At 35.0% G+C, this 24,665-nt stretch overlaps 1 protein-coding gene across 1 annotated transcript in view; it reads left to right on the forward strand.

The window, feature by feature from the left end:
* The first annotated feature begins 1,325 nt into the window (after positions 1 to 1,325).
* Positions 1,326 to 24,665, forward strand: part of STK17B (serine/threonine kinase 17b) — a 31,935-nt gene continuing 8,595 nt past the window's right edge. Inside the window, exons 1-4 of the mRNA XM_060107107.1 lie at positions 1,326 to 1,591; positions 11,252 to 11,417; positions 17,079 to 17,291; positions 24,377 to 24,521. Of these exons, the coding sequence (XP_059963090.1) occupies positions 11,296 to 11,417; positions 17,079 to 17,291; positions 24,377 to 24,521 (480 nt within the window). The 5' untranslated portion in view covers positions 1,326 to 1,591; positions 11,252 to 11,295. The remainder of the gene's footprint in view (positions 1,592 to 11,251; positions 11,418 to 17,078; positions 17,292 to 24,376; positions 24,522 to 24,665) is intronic.

Here is a 24,665-nt window from a genome sequence, read left to right on the forward strand (position 1 = left end):
GGTCCAAAGTTAAACACACACACGCGTGTGCACGGGCAAAACAGAAATCACTGCCATGCTGCGGTCGTGAGATTTCCGGAGGTTACTGGCTCCACTGCTGGTGCTGAGACTTCTAGGAACCACCCCTGTGTTCATCAAAGAAAAGATGGGGACAGTCTCACTGTTTGTGGATTCTTAGATAATAATAGCTGCAAAGTCCATTTCAGCATGCAGGGTTTTTTTCCCCTCCATCTTAACTTGTCAGTCCAATTGTTAGCAACAAGAAAATAGATGGATGGAAGCAATACTCTCCAAGTGACAAGGTTTAGGGACTAGACACATCAAACTGGGATGAGTTAGTTAAGTAACAGCAAGGAGAGGAGTAGATGACTATGAGGCATTTTATGCACTTATTTTGGGAAGCATACAGTACGGAAGAGCAAATGGACGGCTTGATGGGAATTTGCTTGGCTTACTGGGATAGAACAAGAAAATCTCCTCTTTAAATGTTGACTGAGTGTTGAAGTCTTTTGAAAGAGAACGATTCCCCTCCCAATATATTTTCTCAATAGTGTTCTACAATTACTGTAAATATACTTTGCAACCAACCCTAGATTATATAGAACAGACAAAAAACCCGCAGTTGTGTCTTGCACAGGACTTTCAAATTTTTCATTCTCTCGAAGAGATAACAGATCCTGAGTAGCTTGCTGAGGAACATTCGTCTTTTCCCTTAGTACCCTATATGCAAAAACAGCAATTCATCTTATTTGGACTCTCTTTTCACTGCCTTCAACCATGCCTCAGAAGAACTCAGTTCGCTGGAGCGGACTTTAGCGGTGGGGCCCAAGTTCCATAAATCCCCCAGCGATGTTGATGCTTGCCGAGTTAGAGCAAACTGGACTCTCCACTGGCCGAGTGTGTTCAGGTGATAAGGAAGACGACCGGGAAGAGTCAGAAAACAGGCACAGAAGTTTGGGAATGAGTCAGAAGCAGCGACTAACTTTCCGTCTTCCCCAGTCTCAGATATTCACGCCTCGTGGACTGCCACTCTGAAGGCCGGGATGCACTAGGTCGGAGTTACAGCCCCGTGCGCAGTCAGGCTGGCGCCCTCCTCACTCCTTTCTCGCCGCAATTACGAGAGCGCGCCCCACCTGCTCTGCCGCTCCGCCCAGCTTCCGACGCCGGGCGGCGGCCGCACCCCCTCACCACTGAGCCCCGCCTCGCAGCACGCGCCGCTGGCCGGCGCCCCGCCCTCTCCTCACGTGACAGCCCAGCCCTCCAGGCGCGCTCGGATTGGCTCTCGCGACCGAGGGGGTGGGTTCTAGCCTACAGCTCTGCCCCGCAACGCGGCTGCAGTTTTCAAACCTCAACTGTAACCTTCCGTCACCGTCTTCGCGGCCGTAGCCGGGAGCCACCTCACAGGGAGGTCAGGTCACAACTGTTGGCCGTTGTCCAGAAGAGTAAAAGTGGGTCCTGCCACGCTCGGAGCTACCTGGCACCTCACGGAGCTAGAGCTGGAGAACGCGTCTTGTCGTGCCCACCTGCGTGGGGCGGGACTGGAGCCCCCTTGGAGGGGGCAGCCTCGGGAGAACCTGCTGCTGCCTGAGCGGTCAGTGTCTTCCGCCTCGCGCGTCCGTGGTCCTGCCGGGATTGGCGGGTGGACTCGGGGCTGCGACTCCAAACCCCTGAACCAGCCCCCTTTACCCGTGGAACAGAGACCCAGAACGTGGGAGGGGTTCCGAGGAGGGATCCAGGCGGCGTGGGCGGATCCGGGGTCCCCTCTGACCCCCGGCCTGGGGAAGATGGGCTCAGACACCGCCGCCCCCAGGTGGCCCGACTGCTCCGAATCCCTCTCCGCATTCCGGCTGGAGTCCTGCTTCCCTGGTTCCCTCGGGTTCGGCGCTGGGAGCGGCGGCTGGTCCTCCCAGTACCCTTCTCAGCCCGGGGAACGCGCGCGCGCGCGCGTTTGTGTGTCTGTTTGTCTGACTGTGTGTGTGTGCGCGCCGTCGCCTGGCCGGCACGGACTCTCCCTGGGTCGTGTCCCGTGGGGGCCCCCTTCGCGACCGGCTCGATCGCGTCCCTTCCACGTCGCGTCAACGTGGTCCCTTCAGGTCCCTGCCGAGTTCACAGCTGTGGTGTAGGCACAGGACGTGTTCACATCTGGACTCAGGGACACGTCCTGCCCACAGCTGTCTTTCGTATGGAGAGAAGTTTGTGCTCATCTTATGGGGGATTTTCAGTTACTACTTGTGAACAGTTTTTTAAAGTCAGTGAATAGAGAAGTCGAGTTGCAGTTGTTTCTGTGATTTCCAGCAATCTGGTTTTATTTTGACGCCATGTAAACCGCAAAGGGTACACGACCCATCCTCAAACTATACAACTACGTGACGGCTACGATTTTGACATTTACCCAGCTCTTTGTTTTAGTGTAGGGAAAAGCTCTTCATTTGAATTCCCTTAGAGGGGCAAGTAGAGACGAAGTTGAAAGAGACTTTATGGGCAGCTGGTAGCTGATGTTCGTTCTTCCTCTGTCTGTGATGGGACTAGAGGCCCTCCAACATCAATTTGCAAATTGAAATTAAGGAAGAGGAAACATTTTAAAGCCACATGCTGATCAGAATTCAATTATATTAGGTCTGTGTGTCACATTCACTGATTGTTTTGCCAACGTAATGTTTACATCCCTGGTACTGATGATAAGCAGTGATGTTTGATATGGTGTCACCCCTTTAGGTTCTCAAGCCTTTGAGAATGTGCCCTGAGACAGCATGGTCTACTGAGATGATTGGGCAAGTGGCAGCAAATGTAACTTGGCATTTTGAGCCCGAGAGCACAATTTTATTAAAGGAAAAGATGATAAACCTACTTTGTCATTGATTCACCATTTTATAGTTTTATAGTAAACTGTCCAGAAGTAGTTTTCAACAACTTCTAGAATGTTTGTTTTATAAATGTTAAACCACATACCCGTAAAATTGTGTGTTTTTGAAACAGCTAGTCCATAGAAGCAGTGTCCTAGTTTAAAACCTCTCTTCTTCCCCTTTCATCCTCCTCTGAGCAGATGTTCAGTTTTTTAAAGTTTTTCTTATATTTTAATAACTGAAGTTGTTAATAGCTGCTTTATTTTTGAGGTACATATCATGCATTTTACATCATTTTTCTGAATTATGGATTTGAAATTGAAGTGAAATGTATTTGCATGACAATATGTTCAAGTTTTAAAAGTAAAAATTGTGTTATTGAAGGCCTTTCATTTTTGTGTGTGGACAGAATGGTTGTAGTTTCTCTTGGGCTCATTGAATCGTGAATTACAATTTGGTTAAGATAGAATCAGTTTTTAGGAACATTGGGACGACTAATTGATCACTGTGTCAGCATATTAATAGCAAAGCTGAAGAAGGTACGGGCATTTTATGGCATGTTTCCAATTTTATCTTTAGACTTGGCACTGACAGTGTTTTACTGGTGTTAAGTAAACATTTAAATATGTTTTAAAAGCTTTGTTTTTGAAGCTGTTTGATAATTGTAAGAGAGAATTTCCGTATCAAAATTTCCCTGTTTTTCTCTTAGAGACCTAATTTAAAACCCAGGAATCAAGGAAATCGATTGCTGACACTTTCACTTAATCCTAAAATTGTCTTACAGTTGCACGTATATTATATTGCAGTGCATATTTCCTGTAAAAAAAATTGGCAGCTAAGTAGGACAGTGTTTCTAGAGGTACTGCTTTTAAAGGATTTTGATTAATTTTTTTTTAAAGAATTCTTTGTGTTCTGTGGGTATTGATTGTGTCAAAGACATTAAGTCATTTATGTACTTACTTTCCACTTGTGAAAACTTTAAATTTTTTAGTTATTTTAATTTTCCACAATATTGATGACAAAATTCAATGATTTTTTTAAAGATTTTTTGGGCCTCTCACTGTTGTGGCCTCTCCCTTTGCGGAGCACAGGCTCCGGATGCACAGGCCCAGCGGCCATGGCTCACGGGCCCAGCCGCTCCGCGGCATATGGGATCCTCCCAGACCGGGGCACGAACCCGTATCCCCTGCATCGGCAGGCGGACTCTCAACCACTGCGCCACCAGGGAGGCCCAAGATTTTTTTTTAATGTGGAACATTTTTAAAGTGTTTATTGAATTTGTTACAATATTCCTTCTGTTTTACGTTTTCTGGGTTTTTGTTTTTTGGGCCACGAGGCATGTGGGATCTTAGCTCCCAGACTAGGGATCGAACCCACACCCCCTGCATATTGGAAGGCGAAGTCTTAACCACTGGACCACCCCTCAATGATTTTGTTTTTAAGTATTTTATATTCTATGATAGACTATTATCAAAGGACATTTCTTTGATAATAGACAAATAACAAATGTACTTAGGAATTAAGTCGCATATTTTTATATAAATATGTTGTGACAAATGTAATTTTCAAGACATACTTTGTTCATTTTTTATTTCTTTAATTTATCCTTTTTCCCCCAAATATATTTAACCTTGAACTTCAGTGCCACTTTAAACATCTAAACTAGTCAGTTTCTTTTAATATTTATATGCAATGTGTCGCTGCACCCTGGACCCTTTGCAACTTCTTCAAAAGAGGGAATAGTTATACTTGAAGCATTTAAAAATCTTAATATTAACAGTGAGATGATAGTTTCATCTGTAATCCGAGGATCATATTCTGTTTTGCATTGTAATACTTACTGAATAAACAGTACTTCAGAGATGCTGTAAGTAAACAGTGCTTTATTTTACAACAGAAACTTAATTTTCCATCTGATGAATGACAAGCACTGTATGTTTGTTGGCCCACTATATTTCCATTTTCAACATCTTTCCATCCTGGTCCATAATTATAGGATTTAATTCTCCTTCTGAAGGTAGAAGAGACAGCACCTGGCCTTACCTGTCGTGGCACAGAATCAGGCCTGGGGTCATTACCTGGGACTTTAGCCCTTGGATAGTATATACTAGACTGGTTAGACTAGAGTCAGTTAGCTGGCTTCCTGTTATGATTTTCAAAGGATTAAATTCTTGAATTATGCTTTCTATTCAATCTTAATAGAACAAACAAACCTGTTAGTAGAATACATATAAGGAACAGTCTCTTCCTTGAAATTGAAAATCATCATCATCCCTTTCCCTACACAAATACCTTTGCTTCTGATCAATGACTAATTAAAAATGGATCCTTTTGCCACACTAGCAGAAAGTTCTTCCTTTATTTTGATGGATTCTAGATAAATAAATCTCCAGTTCCTCTGTTTCCTAGGGAAAACTTGGTAGCTATAAATGCTAATGTAGAAAGAAAAAGTTTTTTTCCCTCTCATCTTGTACCTTACTTTGCTTTCCATTGCCTTTCAAATTTACCTCATGAAGATCTTGATTTATCAGTCCTTGGCAGGACAAGTATCTCGATTTCCTGATTGAGGCAGCTCTTAAAATATTGATATTCTTAGCTGAAGTAGGTATTGTAACATGTGGCCCCCTAGTTTGGAAAGATAGGTAAATACAAAATAAATGGCCCGTTGGTATTATATTACAATATATGATATTATAATTTTATCCATGTTTCCAGACTATGGCTATCCTGTTTAGAACTGAAGTTCTGTGATAGCAATTTAAAATATTTCTTATTTTATTTAGCCAAATACTGAATTAAGCAGAGATTAGCTGCACTTGAAGCTCCAATATGATAATTTCAAGATGGATCTCAAGTTCTGCTAAACCCTTGAAGATATGAGATGTACCTAAAAATTCTTCTTGCTATATTTCATAATTCTTAACAATTCAGTTCATCAGACATTTTTTAAAAATTCCTACCAGGTGCCAGACACCATGCTGGGAGTTTAGGCATGAAAGCAAATGGTTGCAACCCTTCAGACACTAAATATAATTGCAGTCTAACATGTTACATGTTGAGGTAAAGAGGTATGTCAAGGTTCCTCCTATTTGGAGCATAAAGGACAGGCATTAAAGGCAACCTGTGGGTTTTAGGCAAAGCTTCCTGGGGGGAGATGACATTCTTTGTTGAGGCAAGAAGGGTGCATACAAAGAGTTTTTGCATTTAAAGAAAGGTAGAAAGGATGTTCATACAGAAGAGTATACGAGAGATGTGGAGGCAAAAGATGAGCTACAAGTGTGGCAGGAAATGAAGCTGGTGTGTACCTGGCCTCAAAGGCTTTGTGTGCATGCTATAAGGACTTGAACTTGTAGGTACTGGGAAGGTAATGCAAGGATCAAAGCAGATAATTTAATTCTCTAGATGTTTTTATTTAGTGTTATATGATGTATTCTAGTCTATTCATTTTTATATGATAACTTTGAAATGAATATCGTGATGAATATTTTTAAATAGAGCTATTTAGAGGTTTATAGGGACTGTTTATCTTACTTTTGATCACATCACATTTGCTTTCTCCCTTCAAGTAAATTAAGGCCCAGATCAAGCCTAACATTTCCTTTTTTCCTTCCTTCACTGATCCATATCTGAATTCTTATTGTGATTATTGTAATGGGAGTTAATGAAAAAAAACTTTTCAAATAAACTTGAGACGCCATTTTTCCTAGTATTGATAGTACTGTGTAATTGGAAGCTTAATTGTATCTTGCCTTCTTCTATTATCCTGATTTTAGTGCCTGATTGTGTCTATGATTGTGTACCTACTCATGTGTGCGCACACACACACACAAATTTACGTACTAAGTCCCTTGAGATTTTTTATTAGTATAGCCTAATAGTGTTATGAGATGAATTTCAAATGGAGTGAGACCTATTGGTAATTTAGAATCAGTTATAGGTCTGTGAATTATGGTAGAAAAGAAGAAAAGATCTGTGATTGTTGGAGTTAAAGAGGATTCAGTGGGAAATTTAGGAAGATGCAAGGAAAGACAGCTGATTGATAACCTTCTTGTGCCCAAGGATTAAATCTTATATGAAGGGCAACAAGCTGTTTGTGGAGGGATTGGTGGACAAAGGTGACATTCTTGCTCCACTATATGCAAAATTGGCCAAAGGAGAGGAAATGGAAAAAATATCTAGACTGTGGCAACTGGTGCAAGTGCAGTAAATAGAAAGAAGCTACACTTAAGGGATGCTATATGGATCCCTAAGGCAGTTTGTAGTATAGGTATATTTGCAATAAGTAGATAAGCTTAAAGTTCAACCTTCAGAAATGTACTTTTCCTTTTTTCTGAGACATGGCTTGTGTTTCCAGCATATTCAGAGACAGTAAAATATATCACAATTCAGAAAATGATTTTTATACTAACATGTATTTTAAAAACTGCTGATTACCCAATGCTGTTTTCAGCTGCATTTATAATCATACAAATATACAAATACCATGGTCCATTCATCCATTATGATGACCAACAGTACATGTGAGGGGATGAAAATTTGTTAGATAAAAAATTAAACACAAGCCAATGTCTAGTATTAGGAAATGCTATTAAGTAGCTTGATTAATAGGCCCTGTTTGTATTATCACTATTTATTTCAATCCTTTTTTTAAAAAAGGTAAGTTTTTTTTCCTTCTAATATAACTGAATAGGTATTACAAAACTTAATATCTATTAGTATTATATTTTGGATATCACATTTTGGATTTTTTTTTGGAGGGATCCTGGGATGAATCTGGATTTTCACCAAGTGATATAATAAAGGCATATGTCTTAAGGTTACAAATTATTATTCATTATATAGAATTATAACTATAACATTAATTCAGAATTTATGAAATTGTTCTTTCTATGCAGTATTAAACAAGGTATTAATTCTTGCTTAGTATTTACTCTAAATGCTTATATGGTCTTTGCATAAGAACAGACCTGTTATTTGGATAATGAATACCATATGCTCTAAATAAATGCAGAGAAAACGTTGAGGCCTTAAAAAACCTGAGCAATAATGGCTCATGAACTTCCAGCCAAGTAACACTTAATGTGTAAAGAGATATGTTTTGCTGTTAAAAATGGGTAAGTTTCTGCGTTTAGAGTCTAGTCATATATATTCAAAGCCATCTTTTTTACCCAAAGGCATTTATTAGTTTTCGTCTATACCTGCTTGGTGTAGATAACTTAAACACAGGAAAGTATAAATACTGCCATAATCTCACCACCCAAAGATAACCACTGTTAATATGTTGCCATAGTTTTCTAGTATTTTCCTCTATTTGCTTTTATATTTAACAAAATTATGTAACATATATCAAAAATTATATATAACAAATACATATACTTTATATGACAAAATTATCATACTGTATGTAAAATTTTGTCTTCCTTTTTTCATTTAGTATTATATGAGTTAAAAATATTCTTTGAAAGCACAATTTTTATTAGGTATATAATATCCTATTATCTAGGTATATTTAGCCATTTCCCTATTGTTGGACTTTGGGATTCATTCATTCTACAGGCTTTTTATTTTTTTAACTATTATAAATCATGCTTCATTAAACATGTCTTTGACTATATCTAAGATCCATATTGATTCTTTTGAAACTTGAGAACAGAAAATAATTATTTATAAAATATATCTCCATTCTACTAGATTCGTATGAGTAGATCACTTTTTAGCTGATATATTACAGCATGAGATAAACATCTTAGATTCTAGAATCTAGATGAGGTGAACATCTTAGAATCAAGAGCCTGTACTCTCTCTATATGAGTGAATTTGACATGTTCTTGTGCTGTTTCCTAAGGCCTGATTTAGAACCATGTTGGGAATGTAGCCCAATTTGTATCTATAATACAGGTATATCCCTTCTTTCTATATATATGCTAATAACATAAATGTGGTCATAAGCATGCAAATTCATAGACTTAAATTTAGGGTAAAAAATCTTAAAAGTCCAAAGATGACCTGAAGAAAAAAAGGTTGAGCATAGGGGCTTCCCTGGTGGCGCAGTGGTTGAGAGTCCGCCTGCCGATGCAGGGGACACGGGTTCATGCCCCGGTCCGGGAAGATCCCACATGCCACGGAGCGGTTGGGCCCGTGAGCCATGGCCCCTGAGCCTGCGCGTCTGGAGCCTGTGCTCCGCAGCGGGAGAGGCCACAACAGTGAGAGGCCCGTGTACAGCAAAAAAAAAAAAAAAAAAAAAAAAAAAGGTTGAGCATAGAAATTGGTAATCGTATTGATTTTTCAGAGAAGAATATATGACCAATGAAACTGAGCGCCATCAGAACTAAAAATATACAAATAGTTCATCAAAACAGAATAAAAAGACAGAATTTAAGAGTTGAGTTTAAGCTAACTTAGGGTGAGAGTTTTGTATATGGAAATATAGGGTACAGCTATTCAACAATGGCAGAGGACTGTGTGGAGAGTATCTTTCAGTAGAATATTAACAGTGTTTATTTATTGAACAATCATGATGTACTTTCATAACTAGCACTGTACCAGTGTGATTCTACATGAGTTCATCATATTTTAATTTTTAATATTTAGAGTACTGCAAGATACATTCTATAATTCATCCATACTTTTGGGGCAGCAGAATTGAAGCTGTCCTCACTAGTCATCAGAGAAATGCAAACTAAACCACAAAACTGTCTGAATGGGGCAAATGTTGGCAAGGAGATGATTAAGCTCTCCTACCCAGTGCTAGTGGGATGGAAAGAAGGGACCGACTCTGTGTGTATGTTGCCTTATTTACTTTTAATTTAAACAAAATATGGCAAAGTAATAAGATTGAAAACCCCAAGTGTTTGTTGTATTTGTATCCCTTCCTACACATTTGAAATATTTCTTTCTTTTTTAAAGTCACTGTATTATTTTGCTAGGCTGCCACAACAAAGTACTGTACATTGGGTGACTTAAGCAATAGTAATTTATTTTCTTACAACTCTGGAGAGTAGAATTTTGGGATCAAGGTGTCAGCAGGGCTGGTTTCTTATGGATGGGCTTCTCCCTATGTTTTCACATGATCTTCCCTCTACGTGTTTCTGTATCCTAATCTCATTTTTTTCATAAGGCCACCTGTCCTCTTGGATTAGGGCACACCCTAATGGCCTCATTTTAATTTAATTACCCTTTCTCCAAATACAGTCACTTTCTGAGGTACTAGGGGGTTAGGACTTCAACGTATGAATTTTGAGGGAAGGGACATAATTCACCCCATAACGTTAGCAAAGTTAAATGTCTCATAGCTGGTGTGATGGATAAATGGGATTCAGACCCAGATGTGATTCAGTCCAAATGTTATTTTCAGAATTCTACACTGCTACTTTTGGAATACTAGAGATGTACCTCAAAACTAGTTAGGGCTTTGTTTTTTCAAAGGCCACAGAAACTGAAAACACTCTCCTCTGATCATACTGCGTACTTGCTAAGTTGAATATAGATGGCATTTGAATTTAGGAAGATAAAGAAAAGAACATGTCAAGTAGGAAATAAGGGGAGGAAAAATGTGTCAGAGAAGGAACAGAAGCTTAGGGGGTTCTTATAAGAGGGTACTAGAAGAATAATACTGGATTTCTTATTAGATAGGCATAGCAGAAAAGTCAAGCATATCTTAAAATATATAGTCTGCTGTTATTATATGAATTCAATTAATATGAAATAGTAGTTTTAATGTTAAAACTGAATACTCATAAATATCATAAAGTTCCAGATAAATATGAGCTTTAGATTAGAACTCTAGAATAAGGCTTTATGTGTGGTCACTCACTCATCCAACAAAATTATAGAGCTCTTCATGCATAGCAGGCTCTGTGCTATGTTCTGCCTCTAAGGCCTATGAAACAAGTCCATTTCTTGTAGTCATTCACATGTCAGTAACATAACTCACAACATGTGATTTTACCGTCAAATTTGTTTGGCCATGTGAAATTAAATTTAAAATGAATAATCATTACTGTGCTGTGTTAAATTTATCTTGTTATGTGAAGATATAACTAAAGAATGAGAGTTTAAAAATGAAATTGAATGATTTTATTATAATTTTATTTTAACCGTTTTTTTTTAGAATTTGGGAGGTCTTACAGGATTTTTCAGTAGTTTTATTCTGAAATGAAGTCAGTAACTTAGTTCAAGTACCATAGAGGTGATACTAGTTTATGTGTATGCTTTTTGTTTTTCTTCCTTCTGGGTAGAATATGCTCTTAAATCTTCTTTCTTTCTTTCTTTTTTTTTTTTTTTTTGGTTGTATCTTATAGCTATATTTGGAGCTGTACAATATAACGCACATCCTATCTGAGATAACATCTTTTTTTTTTCTTAAATGCATTTAAGTTATATCCTGCATCTTCTCTTTTTTTAAATAGGTAAAAATAAGTGACTGAAGAAGCCTACCTGAGAGTTATCTAACATGTTGAGGAGAAGATTTGAGTGTCGAAGTATTTCGGGCTTGCTAACCACAACTCCTCAAACTCCAATTAAAATGGAAAACTTTAATAGTTTTTATACACTTACATCCAAAGAGCTAGGAAGGTAAGGAAACTTTTGATGTGTATGTGTTTAAATTCACATTTAGGATTTCTGTGTCTATACTTTCATAAAACTCACTTGATTATTATTTTGCAGTGATTAGAAAGAAAAGTCCTCATCTCTGCTGATGTTATACAGGGTTTATTCTTAACTGACTTGGAAATCAAATCCATGGAGGGTTGGTGAGCATATATGATACATCCCACCTCGCTTCAGAGCCCATGGTAGGAAGTCAGGATTCTTACTTGAGGCTGTGCATGGGAAGAGGCAGCTTAGCACAGTGGACTGCCACATCCAAGTTTGGGCTCTGCCATTTACTATTTAACCTCAATTAAATTACTGTACCTCTTGGTTCTGTAGTTTCCTCATCTGAGAACCAGGGATGAAGATAATTGTTATCTATTTTATATGGCTGTTGTGTGGATTAAACTAGTTAATATTTGTAAAGTATTTAGTAGAATGTCGTAGAAGTTTTTGGTGAATAAACAAATTTTTAATTCTTAGGATATTGTGCTGGGCTAAAAAAAATAAATATGGAAATTCTCCTCTTTTCTAAACAAAATGAATTAACTCATATTAGATAGTATAATTCTGTATGACAAACAATGCATGTACTGTAAGTAAAACCTGTATTTACACTGATACTAATCTGTTTTGGTTTAACGAAGGTATAAATTCCTTAAGACTAAGGAGTGGGGCTTCCCTGGTGCCGCAGTGGTTGGGGGTCTGCCTGCCAATGCAGGGGATGCAAGTTCGAGCCCTGGTCTGGGAAGATCCCACATGCCGCGGAGCAACTAGCCCCGTGAGCCACAGTTACTGAGCCTGCGCGTCTGGAGCCTGTGCTCCGCAACAAGAGAGGCCGCGATAGTGAGAGGCCCGCGCACCGCGATGAGGAGTGGCCCCCACTTGCTGCAACTAGAGAAAGCCCTCGCACAGAAACGAAGAGCCAACACAGCCATAAATAAATAAATAAAATTTAAAAAAATTAAAAAAAAAAGACTAAGGAGTGAACTGAGATTATGAGACCATTTAGCGCTACCATTTTAATATATATGAAAGTTACAAAAGATATACCAAATAATTTGTCATATATTCAGCATTTTGAGCTTTAAATTAAAAACACTTAACAAAGGGTGGTAAGATGGTGATCATTTTCTGTCTTCAGTTTGATTTTTACATTAAAATGGTAAAAGTCCGTGTTTGTATTGATAGATGCACAGTAAAAGTGTGAATGATTTTTTATCTTTGAAAATCTCAATGTGAAAACAAAAATTGACTGAACCATGGCAAGTAATTCTATTCTTGGTGGTCTTTTATGTCAAGGATAAAGGCTAGTCCTGGCTTTTTCGCTTATCAGATATTGGATGCAGTCTTTCTTTTGCAGATTAGGGTGATAATATCTACCTCATCAGACTAAGAACTAAATGTGAAAGCATATTTCAGTATTCCTGTCGTATTTTTTTAATTTTGTGTGCAAAATATTTGAGTCTTCTAATGGTTTATTTTTTTATAAAATATAGTTTCAAAACCCTTTCAGAATGTTTTCAAGAAATAGTTTAGTTCTAAATCTATATTATTTCTCTTTGCATTATACAGGAAAGAGTAAGTGTTCTTTTAGTTGTATCTCACTATTCATTAAATAGTCATAGAATCTTTACATTGGAAGGACTTAAGTGGTCAGTGGCCTTCTAATGTAATTTTTTAATGCAGTGCAGCAGTCTTTTCTAAAAATTTCCTGACAAGTTTTTTACCCAGCCTCAATTTGAATGCTTCAGTGATACAGAACTCACTACCTCAGAATGGTCTGTTCCATTTTCTGGGCACCTCTTAGGCACAGAATTCTGTTTTCTATTCTGCTAACCTCTACCCACTATACATAGTTCTCCTTTTGTAGCTGCATATAATGTCCATGTAAAAACCCTTCAGAGATTTGAATATAGCAAAATGTTGCCAGTTTCCTTAAATGGTAATCTTATGACCTGATTTTCAGACAGCCTTCCTTGATCCAGTTATCCTCTTCTGGACCACTTTGTACTTTTTTCATCATCAGTTTTAAAATGAGAAAGTCTAGAATGGACACAGTATTGCCAATATCTTATCATCTAGAATACAACAAAACTTTATTGAGATAGCCTGTGTCAGAGCTAGAAAGACTAATTTTTTTTCTTTGAGGGTTTCGGAGAACTTAAACTTTGAGAACAATATTAATAACTTAAACTTTGAGAACAATATTAATAATTCTAAGTTGTTTTGTAAATGGGGTGCCATCATAAATCACAGTCATAAACTTGACTCAGTATACAACATTTTAGAGCGAAAATTCATGGTAGAATCTGATGAAAACCAATTCAGATGGCTAATATTTCATCTTCTAATACCTTCATGAAAGAGACCTAACTTTTTTCTTTTAATTGATATGGGCTAATGAGTTACATGGTAAATATTGATGTGTCTAATTAGTAAACCTTGATAAATTGGAAATCATGCCCTTTCATCTGCCATGAACTTGCTTTAAATTCTTTCAGTATTTTACCAATTTTGATATTATCCCATACTTTTGCAAAGTGAAAATTAGTATCATAATCTTGTTTCCTCTGAGGCTCGTACATTTTGAAGCATACAAACATATAATTCTAGCATGTGGTGATTATAAAATTATCTTTATAAATAGTTTTTTTAATTTTAAGATGTTAGTGTTTTAGAATTTATTTTTCTTCAGCAAATTAGAAGAAAATATGTAAAAGTTAACAGTTCATTTTTGATTGTTCTCAAAAAACTTTGCATTGTTCCTGTTTTTTAACATGTTGGGTAAGTTTTTTCCACCCCTCCCCCAACTGAATCAAGGTTTCATAGGACTTCTTGTGGTTAGAAGGGTGAGGCAGATGCAAAAATAAACGTCAGCTTCCTTTGTGGCTTACCCTCCCCGTCCTTTCACATTTTATTGTCTATTCTAGAATGTAGGAGGGTAACTAACAAGGCATTTTAGCTGCTGGGAAATCTAGACAGCCTTGCCTTTTTAGGGTATGAATTAAGTGCTATTGTTAAGGGTTTTAAATTTTCTTAAATGTTTCTGTTAAATTTGATATAGGAACATTATGTATTAAATATTATTTTTGATACTTCTAAATGACAATTAGCATTTTAGAATGGAAAATGAATACTTGCTTTTTTTCCCTAAGTCATCTGATAATTATGGTAAAAATGTTTACCTTATTTAACAGTACATAAATGAATATGTAAAATTTTATTTAAGTCTCAAATAAGCTTTAAAAATGTAAATGCTTTAAGTACAGTATACAAAGTAGCACAATGTATGGTACTATAGTAGGTTCATAACTCTTGCATTCATTCAACAGATATTCAGTTCCTATTATGTGTTAGTTAGCGAAGTGTAGATTTTATAATTACTGTAGTAATTAGGACAGATAGGGTTTCTGCCCTCATGGAGCTTTTACTTAGTGGTGAACATTGGCAAATTATTAGCAATATCATTTGGTCATCTTTGCTTTGCATTAATGAGTACTATACTTGTAAGCCTCATAAGAATACCTGAAACAATTAGGTAAAAGTGTTATTATTTAATTTTGCTCTTTGTTCCTGAGAAAATTCTGGCTTATAGATATAATTGTAAAATTACAGCAGAACTTAATTGTCACAATTGGTACTATAAACTTTTTCAGATGGACAGATTTCTTGGCTAAACGGTTTGTTTCCTAAGTTTTACAAGGTGAATTTCTTCATAAAACTCAAAGTTTCCTTTTTGTTTTAGACAGATTTTCACTTCTAAATCTAAGAGTTGGCAAAAGTGAATTTACCTCTTTAAAAAAAAAAACTATCTTAAAGGGAGGAATTGTTTTGTAATGGTCAGAACAGAAAGCTAGGATTTCACATTCCACAATTTAAGTTGTGGTACTCCATTTCCATATATGACCTTTCATGAGTCATTTACTCTTAGTTTGACTCAGTTTATCCGGCATAAAATCTATAAAACATGGGCAGTTTGAGTATAAAACAAAGGGACTGATTAACTTTTTTTGTGTGCTCATTAAAATGCATTGATTTGTATTCCTTTTGTATATAGTAAGAAAATATAATTTAAATTAAGCATTCTCATAAAGCAGAAACTAATACACCATTGTAAAGCAATTATACTCCAATAAAGATGTTTAAAAAATAAATAAATAAATAAAATAAATAATAATAAATTAAGCATTCTCAAATCTTAAATGAAAAGTTCTATCAAAAAATCAAGTTTGTGCATGCAAATTTTCTGAGTTGATATTTATTTTGATAAATGTAAAAGAATCAAATTATAGCTTGGCCACTTTTTTAAAAAAATAGTTTTTTGCATTAGTAACTATACCTTCTCAGGTTGGTTTCCAGTGCTTTTCACTGGCACCAATTTTGAGGAAATTTGGGATATAAACAGTAGGGATCTTTGTCATCCTGCTGCTTGAGAATAGCAAGTAAAAATACAGTCAGGCAATTTATTCTGTCCCTGACTCCCACCCCAAATCCCAAGTGTATTAAAGATAGGTTTTTATTTATACCTGATTTGTTAGTATCCAGTGAGTCATTTGAGCCTTAGGATAGAAGGTGTTAATTTTGGATCCCCTGGACCAGGCTTAGGAAGTTTATGGATGGTCTTTGAAATCTGGAAACCGTCTGTAATTATATGTAAAACTTTCTATATAAGGGCATGTGTACACTTTTCTGGGTAGGCAGTCAATAGCTTTTATTAGTTTCTTAAAATAGTCTGACTCAAAGTAGCTTAGGTCTTTGAGAAACTAAAATTTGGGCGACTATAGGCTTAGAATACATCATTTGCCAGTCTTTTAAAGTTTTGGCTGAAATGTTGAGCACTGTTATTGGAGAGAGCTAAAACACGTTTATTCCTAAAATGATAAACATGACCTTAATGGTGTGTTTGTACGTAGCTACTGATAACAATGAATTTTCTTGCTTGATCATGAAATGTCTTTGGATACTCTCCGTAAGACGTATATACCTTTGGTATCTGTTACAAGCTTCATGGTACTGAGCAATACTAAGAGATACTCTGGTAGAACAATTGACAAATTGTGATAGAAAGCTTCAAAGCTTGTTAAAAGTGATGTTGAAAGGCAAAATGATTACACTAATAAAAGTAAATAAGTCAAATACCCATTTTTGCATTTAATTTTTTTCATTTGAAGGAAAGCTAAAATTTTTCATAGAGGGTTAATGTGAAACTCTTGGTCTTTGAAAATAGACCAAGATACATATCTTCTCTGGAGTCTGCCAAACAGAATAATATTTACTATGTAGGATTGTTGTGATACTTAAACACAATAATTTATATCAAGAGTATGGCATGGAGTTGGTAGGCAAATTAGATCTCCCCCTATAATGGTAATGTATCATATTAATGATATGATAGTAAAGAATAACTGTAATTGTCTTATCTTGTTATTACATTTGCCATTTATATTTTCATGTGATAGTACTATAAATTTTATAAAAATACATGCAGTAGTTGATTAGGTTAAGAGAACAAAGATAAATTCCTGATGACATGAATATTTGAAAAGATTGACAGAGTTGGAGGTATAACAGTATCTGTGTTATACTAATATTATTCTCTATGGAAAAGTTAAAATGGATTGTCCTCACTTTTGCCCCCAGAGGAAAATTTGCTGTGGTTAGACAATGTATATCAAAATCTACTGGTCAAGAATATGCTGCAAAATTTCTGAAAAAGAGAAGAAGAGGACAGGATTGTCGAGCAGAGATTCTACATGAGATTGCAGTACTTGAATTGGCAAAGTCCTGTCCCCATGTAATTAATCTTCATGAAGTCTATGAAAATACAAGTGAAATCATTTTGATATTGGAACAGTAAGTATACATTTTTAAAAATTGAAGTAAATTTATAGTACCTATTTTAATTGTTGGATAAGGTTGCTTGAAATGTCAAGAACAAGAATGATAAAAGTAAGACAAGAACTTGTAAAGATTCCTGTTGATAAAATATTAGAGGAACATAGTATATATTTATATGTTTTCACAAAATTTAATGTGCAGCGTCACACACATACCCAAAAACTAAACAGCATTCAATAAACAAATGACAATACTGTATTTGCAGAATGTGGTGAAATGAGTATACTTTCATTGCTAATGGCACAGAAAATTGATGAGGTTTTCTGTAAAACAATCTGGTGGGCAAATAGGATTGAAATAATTTTTATATTCAGTTATTTGAAAAGCACATCCAAGGAAGTGACCCAAGGAGAATAAAAAGGTAAACTTGCATGAATGAAAGGTAAACCACATAGTTTGTTTAAAAAAACACATGTATTTAGTATGTGTGATGTGCAAAACACTATGTTAGGAATTATAGCAATAAGAAAAAATATATATCTCGTCCCACAAGTCAGTGAAAAGTTGAAAACACCTAGATTTCAATAATTTGTCAAGTCGGGATAGAATATGGTTAAACTAACTGGCTTGTTAACCAATATGTTGACATGTTACTCTAAAACAGTGTTGTTATTGATGTGTTACTCTAAAATGTGACAGTCTGACACATTTATTATAATTATGTAAAATGTGTATCTGAACATCTGCAACAATTAGAAGAGACCAGCTAAGTTTATGTTTAGTGTACTTTAGGTTCTGATAGTTTATTACAAAATAGTTTTTATTAAAAAAAACTAAAGAGATGTGTTTTAGCAAAAAAAAATATATAAATATAGTAATTCTTTTTAGTAGCTAACCTGCATTATTGCCTTTTTGAATTTAAAAGTATATTAGTCAAATTTTAGGGTTCAGTTATTTTAAGGGATGAATAGGTTCGCTTATATATTTATTTAAAATCTAAATATTTTTGTACCAGGAAAGATGATTGCCTAGAGTGAACTTGTAAATGAAAATGCTTATTTTGCAAAATGCTAAACCTACAAGTAGTTTGCTTAAGAATGAATAGTATGTATATCTCCCAGAACAGCAGCATACCACTTACAGTATATTATAGTACCTTCAAAATAAATTAGAATTGCAGAGAAGACCGGGATTCTACCAATAGGATTTCATTTTCATACATTTTTGGTTTACTTTTGTCAAATTCTTAAGCTGACCTTTAAAAAGTTATCTACTTGCATGACATCTGCATGTTTGAAGGATGTGAACAGTAGCTAATATTTTTCAAAAACAGTAATTAATGGAATACTAGGTTTGGAGAGTGAGTATACAATAGGAGCATTGACCACTTTCATAAAATCCTCTCTTGGGGGTGCTCATCCTAATAGCAACAACAAAATACATCAAAAAGTTTTAACACATTTTATGGATGGACCTTGTTCATACTCTGAAAATTAATTCAGATACCCTACCCAGTAAACTGAGTTCTGTAAGGGCTGAACTGTATCTCGTGGCTGAAATGTAGCAAGCAATCAGTAAATGTGAGTGGATAAATATATTTAATTTCTTACCAGAGCAACTAGGACCTATTAAAATGTATTACTATGCCTATCACTTTTGAGGTGGCATTGTCACATCACACAATCTCAACCAAAGGTAAAAACGTGTTGGGCAGGTTTAGCTATGTAAAATAAGGTGGCATAATTTTTTATGTGGTAAAAATAAAATAGTGGAGTCCTTTACTCTAATTACTGTTGCCAGTTTGATATTCTCTTCAAACTATCCTGCATACTCATTTTTCTTCCCTGACTTTTTTATTTGAGAAAATTTTAAATCTACAGAGATGTTGAAAGACTAGTACAATTAACACTCTTATAATCTTTAGCTTGATTCACCGAATGTTGGCATTTTGCCATATTTGCCAAACTATTTGAAAGTTGTAGGTATCATGGTATTTCTTCTTCACTTGCCAGAGTATTCTGAAGAATAATGGCATTCTTCTACATAACAAATACCAGTATCAAAACTAAGAAAGTTAATATTAATCCAGTACTATCACCAAATATATAGTTCATATTTAAATTTTTTGGCTTATCCCTGAAATGTCTTATGGACCTATTTTTTTAAAATTCCAGTACAAGAGCCAATCAAGATTTATACATTATATTTGATTGCTAAACTTCTTAGTCAGTTTATTTTTCCTGACATTGTCTTTTTTGGGGGAAATCTGTATCTGTTTTCACATGAAGTATTCTACATCCTGGATTCATGTGTTTGTTTTCTCATAACTAGATTTAGGTTAAATATTTTTGGCAAGGGGACATTGTGGATGATCATGTGTATTTCTTATTGTAAAACATGAGGTGGCAATTACATTCGGATTGTTCCATTATTGGTTTTTCTAATTAGAACATGGCTAAGGTGGAGTCTGCCAGCCCTCCACATTGTAAGGAACATGTTCCCCTTTATAGTTAATAAGTAACCTATGTGGTAATATTTTAAGACTATGAATATTCTGTTCTTTAACAACTTTTAATCTAGTGATTTTGGTAACCATTGATGCCATTCGTTTGAATTATTATAAAAGTATACTACAAAGTCTTATTGTCATTCCTATCCTTTCCACTCTCTTCCCACTCAACCTTATAGGTAACAATATTTATTAGTTTCTGGCTCATTCTTTATGTGCTTCTTCTTGCAAATATAGGCAAATTTGTATATATGTATATTTCCCTTTCTTTCTTACAGAAAAAATAGCATATTATATATGCCTTTTTGTGCCTTGCTTTTTTTTCAAATAACATTATATCCTGGAAATCATTTCATATTCATAGTTCATAAGCATCTTTCTTAATATTATTATTATTATTGCTATTTTTTAAATGCCTGTATAGTTCTCCACTGTATGGTGTACCATTTGTTCAGTCTTCTTTGGATGGCCATCATTTGTGGAGGTATAGTTTTAGCATAAATTCCTATAAATGTGATTGCAAGGTCCGGGAGTAAATGCATATGTGCTTGTATTAGATGTTGTCAAATTTGTCTTTATATGGATGGTACAGAATTACTTTAAAAAGGTACTATTTGTTAATTATATGACTCTAACTTAAACCTTCTTTTGGAACTATTAACCTATGGGTTCTGATAGCTCTGTTTTATTTTTGCTTTTGTGTTTTGCTTTGCCTTCACTTAACCTAAACCAATTGTTTGAATGAAATTAACTTGTTTACTTTTGTGAATTAAACTTAACTTCTTGCAGTCAATGTAACAGTTTTTAACAATTACTAAATCTTTTATTTTTATCTTAATACTTAGTCCACAGGAAAGTATTTCATTACCAGTTATAAAGTCTAAATTATTTTTTAGCCCTTTCTTTAACTATTTGAGAAGTCTTATAAATACTATTCTGGAGTTAGTATTAGATCTCTTTATAAATTGAGGGAAATTTTTGAGGATAGTTGAGTCAAACCATCTCTATTCTCTGTGAGGCAACAACTTTTCTATAACAAGTGTTTTAAAAGCATTTTTGGATAATTAAATAAAATATACACAAAGATTTTTTTTTTAAACTTCTGGAAAGAAGGTGTTATCTAATTGGGCACATTAAGTTTTTAATGCTGAGTTTTGAGCTAACTAAAATTGATTATAAAGAATACGTATAATCTTTAGAAAATATGGGACAAGAACTTTGTCCTAGATATAGCAAAGTTCGATAGGGGAAATTGGTTAGGATAAATATAAGTTTATCAAGTCAACTCTATGAAATTATATGGAAGAGAAATAATAATTTCTTTCCATGAAGAAATTACCAGCTTATGTTGCCTATTAAATATCTTTAAGTAAATATTATAGACCCAGTAGAAAATGATGAGGACCATAGCAAAACATTTCAACAATAATATATGTTGGGCATTTACTATATGGCAGGCACCATGCTAAGCACTTTATCTATATTTTCATTTGATTTTTAAAATAATCCTCCAAAAAGGGAGATTGGTATTTACTTCACATATTCTAATTTAGAGACAGGAAATACTCTGGCTGGTTTCTTTCCATTCTGAAATTCCATGGGTTTTGTTTCCCCTCATTAGCATTGGAATATAATGTTGAAAGATACTCAATATAAAAAATTTAAAACTTTCATTTTGATCACTAAAAATAAATACTTAATTTAAAAATATTTACTATGATTTCCAAAGCTATATGAATAGATTTGTAGTTTATGGATGAGGGAGATACTGCTTTGTTTTACTGAAAATCTTGGCTCTCTAGTACCCAGGGAAATTTATTATTTTGGATAGGAAAATATTCTGATTTTAATCTTTTACATGTTAACTTTATTGTGTTATGGGAGTTCTTCTAAAGGATAATTCTCTACTTCCCTACTAATATCTAAACTGTACGTTAGAAAGCTGTAAAAGGCAAATGTAGATTTAAGTAGTATATAGCACATAGATTTACGTGACAGTGTACACAACACATATACAAATACATAAGCAAAAGAATGTGAATACGCCAAATTTCTAAATTTGTTGGTTGAGTTCCTTCAGGCGGCAAACTCTTCCAACAGAGAGAGAAAGAGTAGAAATACCTGAATTTACCTTCCAGGGCAATGATAATGATATAGGTGGCTTCTCTGATTACAGAGATATCTTTTCTTCTCTGTAGTCACCGCTCTGGGTGCCTTGTTTTAACAAAGGGTCTGTTAGTCTGCTACTCCTCTCTGCTTCCATTTATGCTTCCAGTTTCCAGTTTCCACTAACTTCTGTGGTCTGCTTCTTATGTTATCTGTTCTTCCCCTCCTCCTAACTCCTCCTCATTTTCTATTTACCATAGCTTCTCCTATGGAGAGCTATGGTGAAGAGCTTTCCCTCTTTTGTGGGAAAAATGGCATTCCTACAAAAGACATTGGTCAGCTTGCCCAAACTAAAAGGTAGGGACAGTGTGATTGGCTGATAATCATCATGTTTGTTTGATCTTGTTACTGAAATAAACAAACAAGAAACCCTTAGGATACTTTTCCTGGTGTAAAAGTAACACCTATTTATTGTGTTAAATTTAGAAGGTATAGAAAATAGAAATCATTTGTAAACTGTGGTTACTTTTATGGCATATTCCTGTATTTTAAAATTATTCTTTTTCTGTCTATGTATGTATACCTGTAGAAGCAAAATTGTGATCTACTTAGTATACTCTATTATAACCCTTTTTTCACTTAAGAATATATTATGTGCATTTTTATATGTATAAGTATTTCTAAAAATGAATTTTAATTTAGCAAAGACTTTTAAAATTGCCTTCATAATCAGAGTTTAACAAGAAACCCCCAAATTCAGAAAGGCTGGATGTTGGCTAGATTTGGAATTAATATTTGTTGGCTCATTATAATAGCTAATATTTATTGAATATTTACTATGTGTCAGACACTGTATTAAATACTTACAGATGATCTGCTTTCATGCTTATAACATTTGTTGTACTCAGTACTTTACATGGTTTATCTAATATAATTCTTACAGCAAGCCATTGAAGTAGGAGCTATCATTTTTTGTTATGTATCATTATGTTACAATAGAAGAAACAGAAACACATTTTGTCCCAGTTCAGGTAACTCATTAGCAGCAGAGTCAAGAGTGGAAGCCAGAATTTGAAATATTCTTGTCATTTATTTTATTCCTTAAAATACTTGATTTCAGTAGGCACTTCTATAAGCAACCTGCTGTCCTCTTAGGTCTAGGCACTGGGAAGTGCTTTACATATGTTTTCTTAGATTCTATTTTGAATTTTAGAATTAATGGAGGGTTCTGTCTACTGAATTAACTTTAGTAAGTGTAATGTAAGTGTTGGCATATACATATAAAGTGTTCAAGAATGAATTTATGCTGCCATATACTGCCAGATACTGAAGAATTCAGATCTTTCTGGTATTTTCCATATTTTTTTGGTATGTTCCATATCTTAATAGTAGATATAAGTCATTATTTTATACAGTTTTCTTATACTTTACAATTATTTGGTCTGACTTCTTACCAGATGTATCTTATAAAGGGCCTAGCAAAGAACTCATTCTAAGAGAATGAGTACCTTCTACATGTCAGACACTGTTCTTGATGCTGTGGATACAGCAGTGAACCACAGGGGGAAAATAGTGTTTTGTGAAATAAATGAGTTTCTATTTTATTACATAGAATAGGCTTTACTTGAGATATTCCCAAACATACCTTATAAATTTGATTAATAACCATCTAGATTTTTTTGCATGATGTTCTGGCTGACAAATTTTATCTCATTTATTTAGATTTAGTCCTCAAAAAAAAATCTGTTGAGTTCAGTAATATCTCTATTTTACAGATGTGGAAGCTCAAATAAGTGATTGGCCCTAAATTATATTGCTGATAAATGGCAGGTTTAGGATTTAAATTTAAATCATTTTATTCCAAACCTAGAATAAAATGGCAGGTTTAGGATTTAAATTTAAATCATTTTATTCCAAACAAAAGCATTTTATAATGCTTTTTTTGTCAACATTCTTAGATTTTCAGTTCTTAAAAAAAACAATTAAGATATGGGTTCTGGCCCCAAGTATTCTTTGTGAAGCTGCAATACAGGATATTGGTAAACAATGCAGATTCTCATCCATATTATTCAGATTCTGTCCCCCCAACCCCCATTTACTCTGTGACCTTGTACAAGTAGCTTAACCTCTTTGTACTTATTTCTTTATCTGTAAAATGGGAATGATAACCACCTACCTCACTTGATTGTCATGAGGATCAAAATATCTGTATCTATACATAGCTGATAACTATATTTATATATAATGAATAAATGAGTAAAATAGAACAGAGCTGAACTCATAAATAAGTACCAGCACCCAGAATTTGAAATATTCTTGTCATTTATTTTATTCCTTAAAGATACCACCCTCCCATTAAATGTGTGTATATAGAGAGAATAAAGTTTCAATGGCCGTGTCTTTTACTTAAAGGTATACAGTATTTAAAAGTTGTCATTTTTAGGTCAATGATTTTTCAAGTTTCTGTTATTTGAATTTTATTCAGTGCTGCAGGTGGAGAAATTTTCAATCTGTGTTTACCTGAGCTGGCTGAAATGGTCTCTGAAAATGACATTATCAGACTCATTAAACAAATACTTGAAGGAGTTTATTATCTACATCAGAATAACATTGTACACCTTGATTTAAAGGTAATGTAATGTGATTTTAAGTAACACTACATCTCTGTTCCTTCTCTGCTCTTGCTTTGCACAATTAATTGCAAGCTGGTATTGAGAGGAAACAACAGTCAGATCATGCTTGTCTAGACTGCACATATGCTACATGGACTAATT

This window comes from Mesoplodon densirostris, chromosome 8, assembly GCF_025265405.1.
Source record: "Mesoplodon densirostris isolate mMesDen1 chromosome 8, mMesDen1 primary haplotype, whole genome shotgun sequence".
Classification (NCBI taxonomy): domain Eukaryota; kingdom Metazoa; phylum Chordata; class Mammalia; order Artiodactyla; family Ziphiidae; genus Mesoplodon; species Mesoplodon densirostris.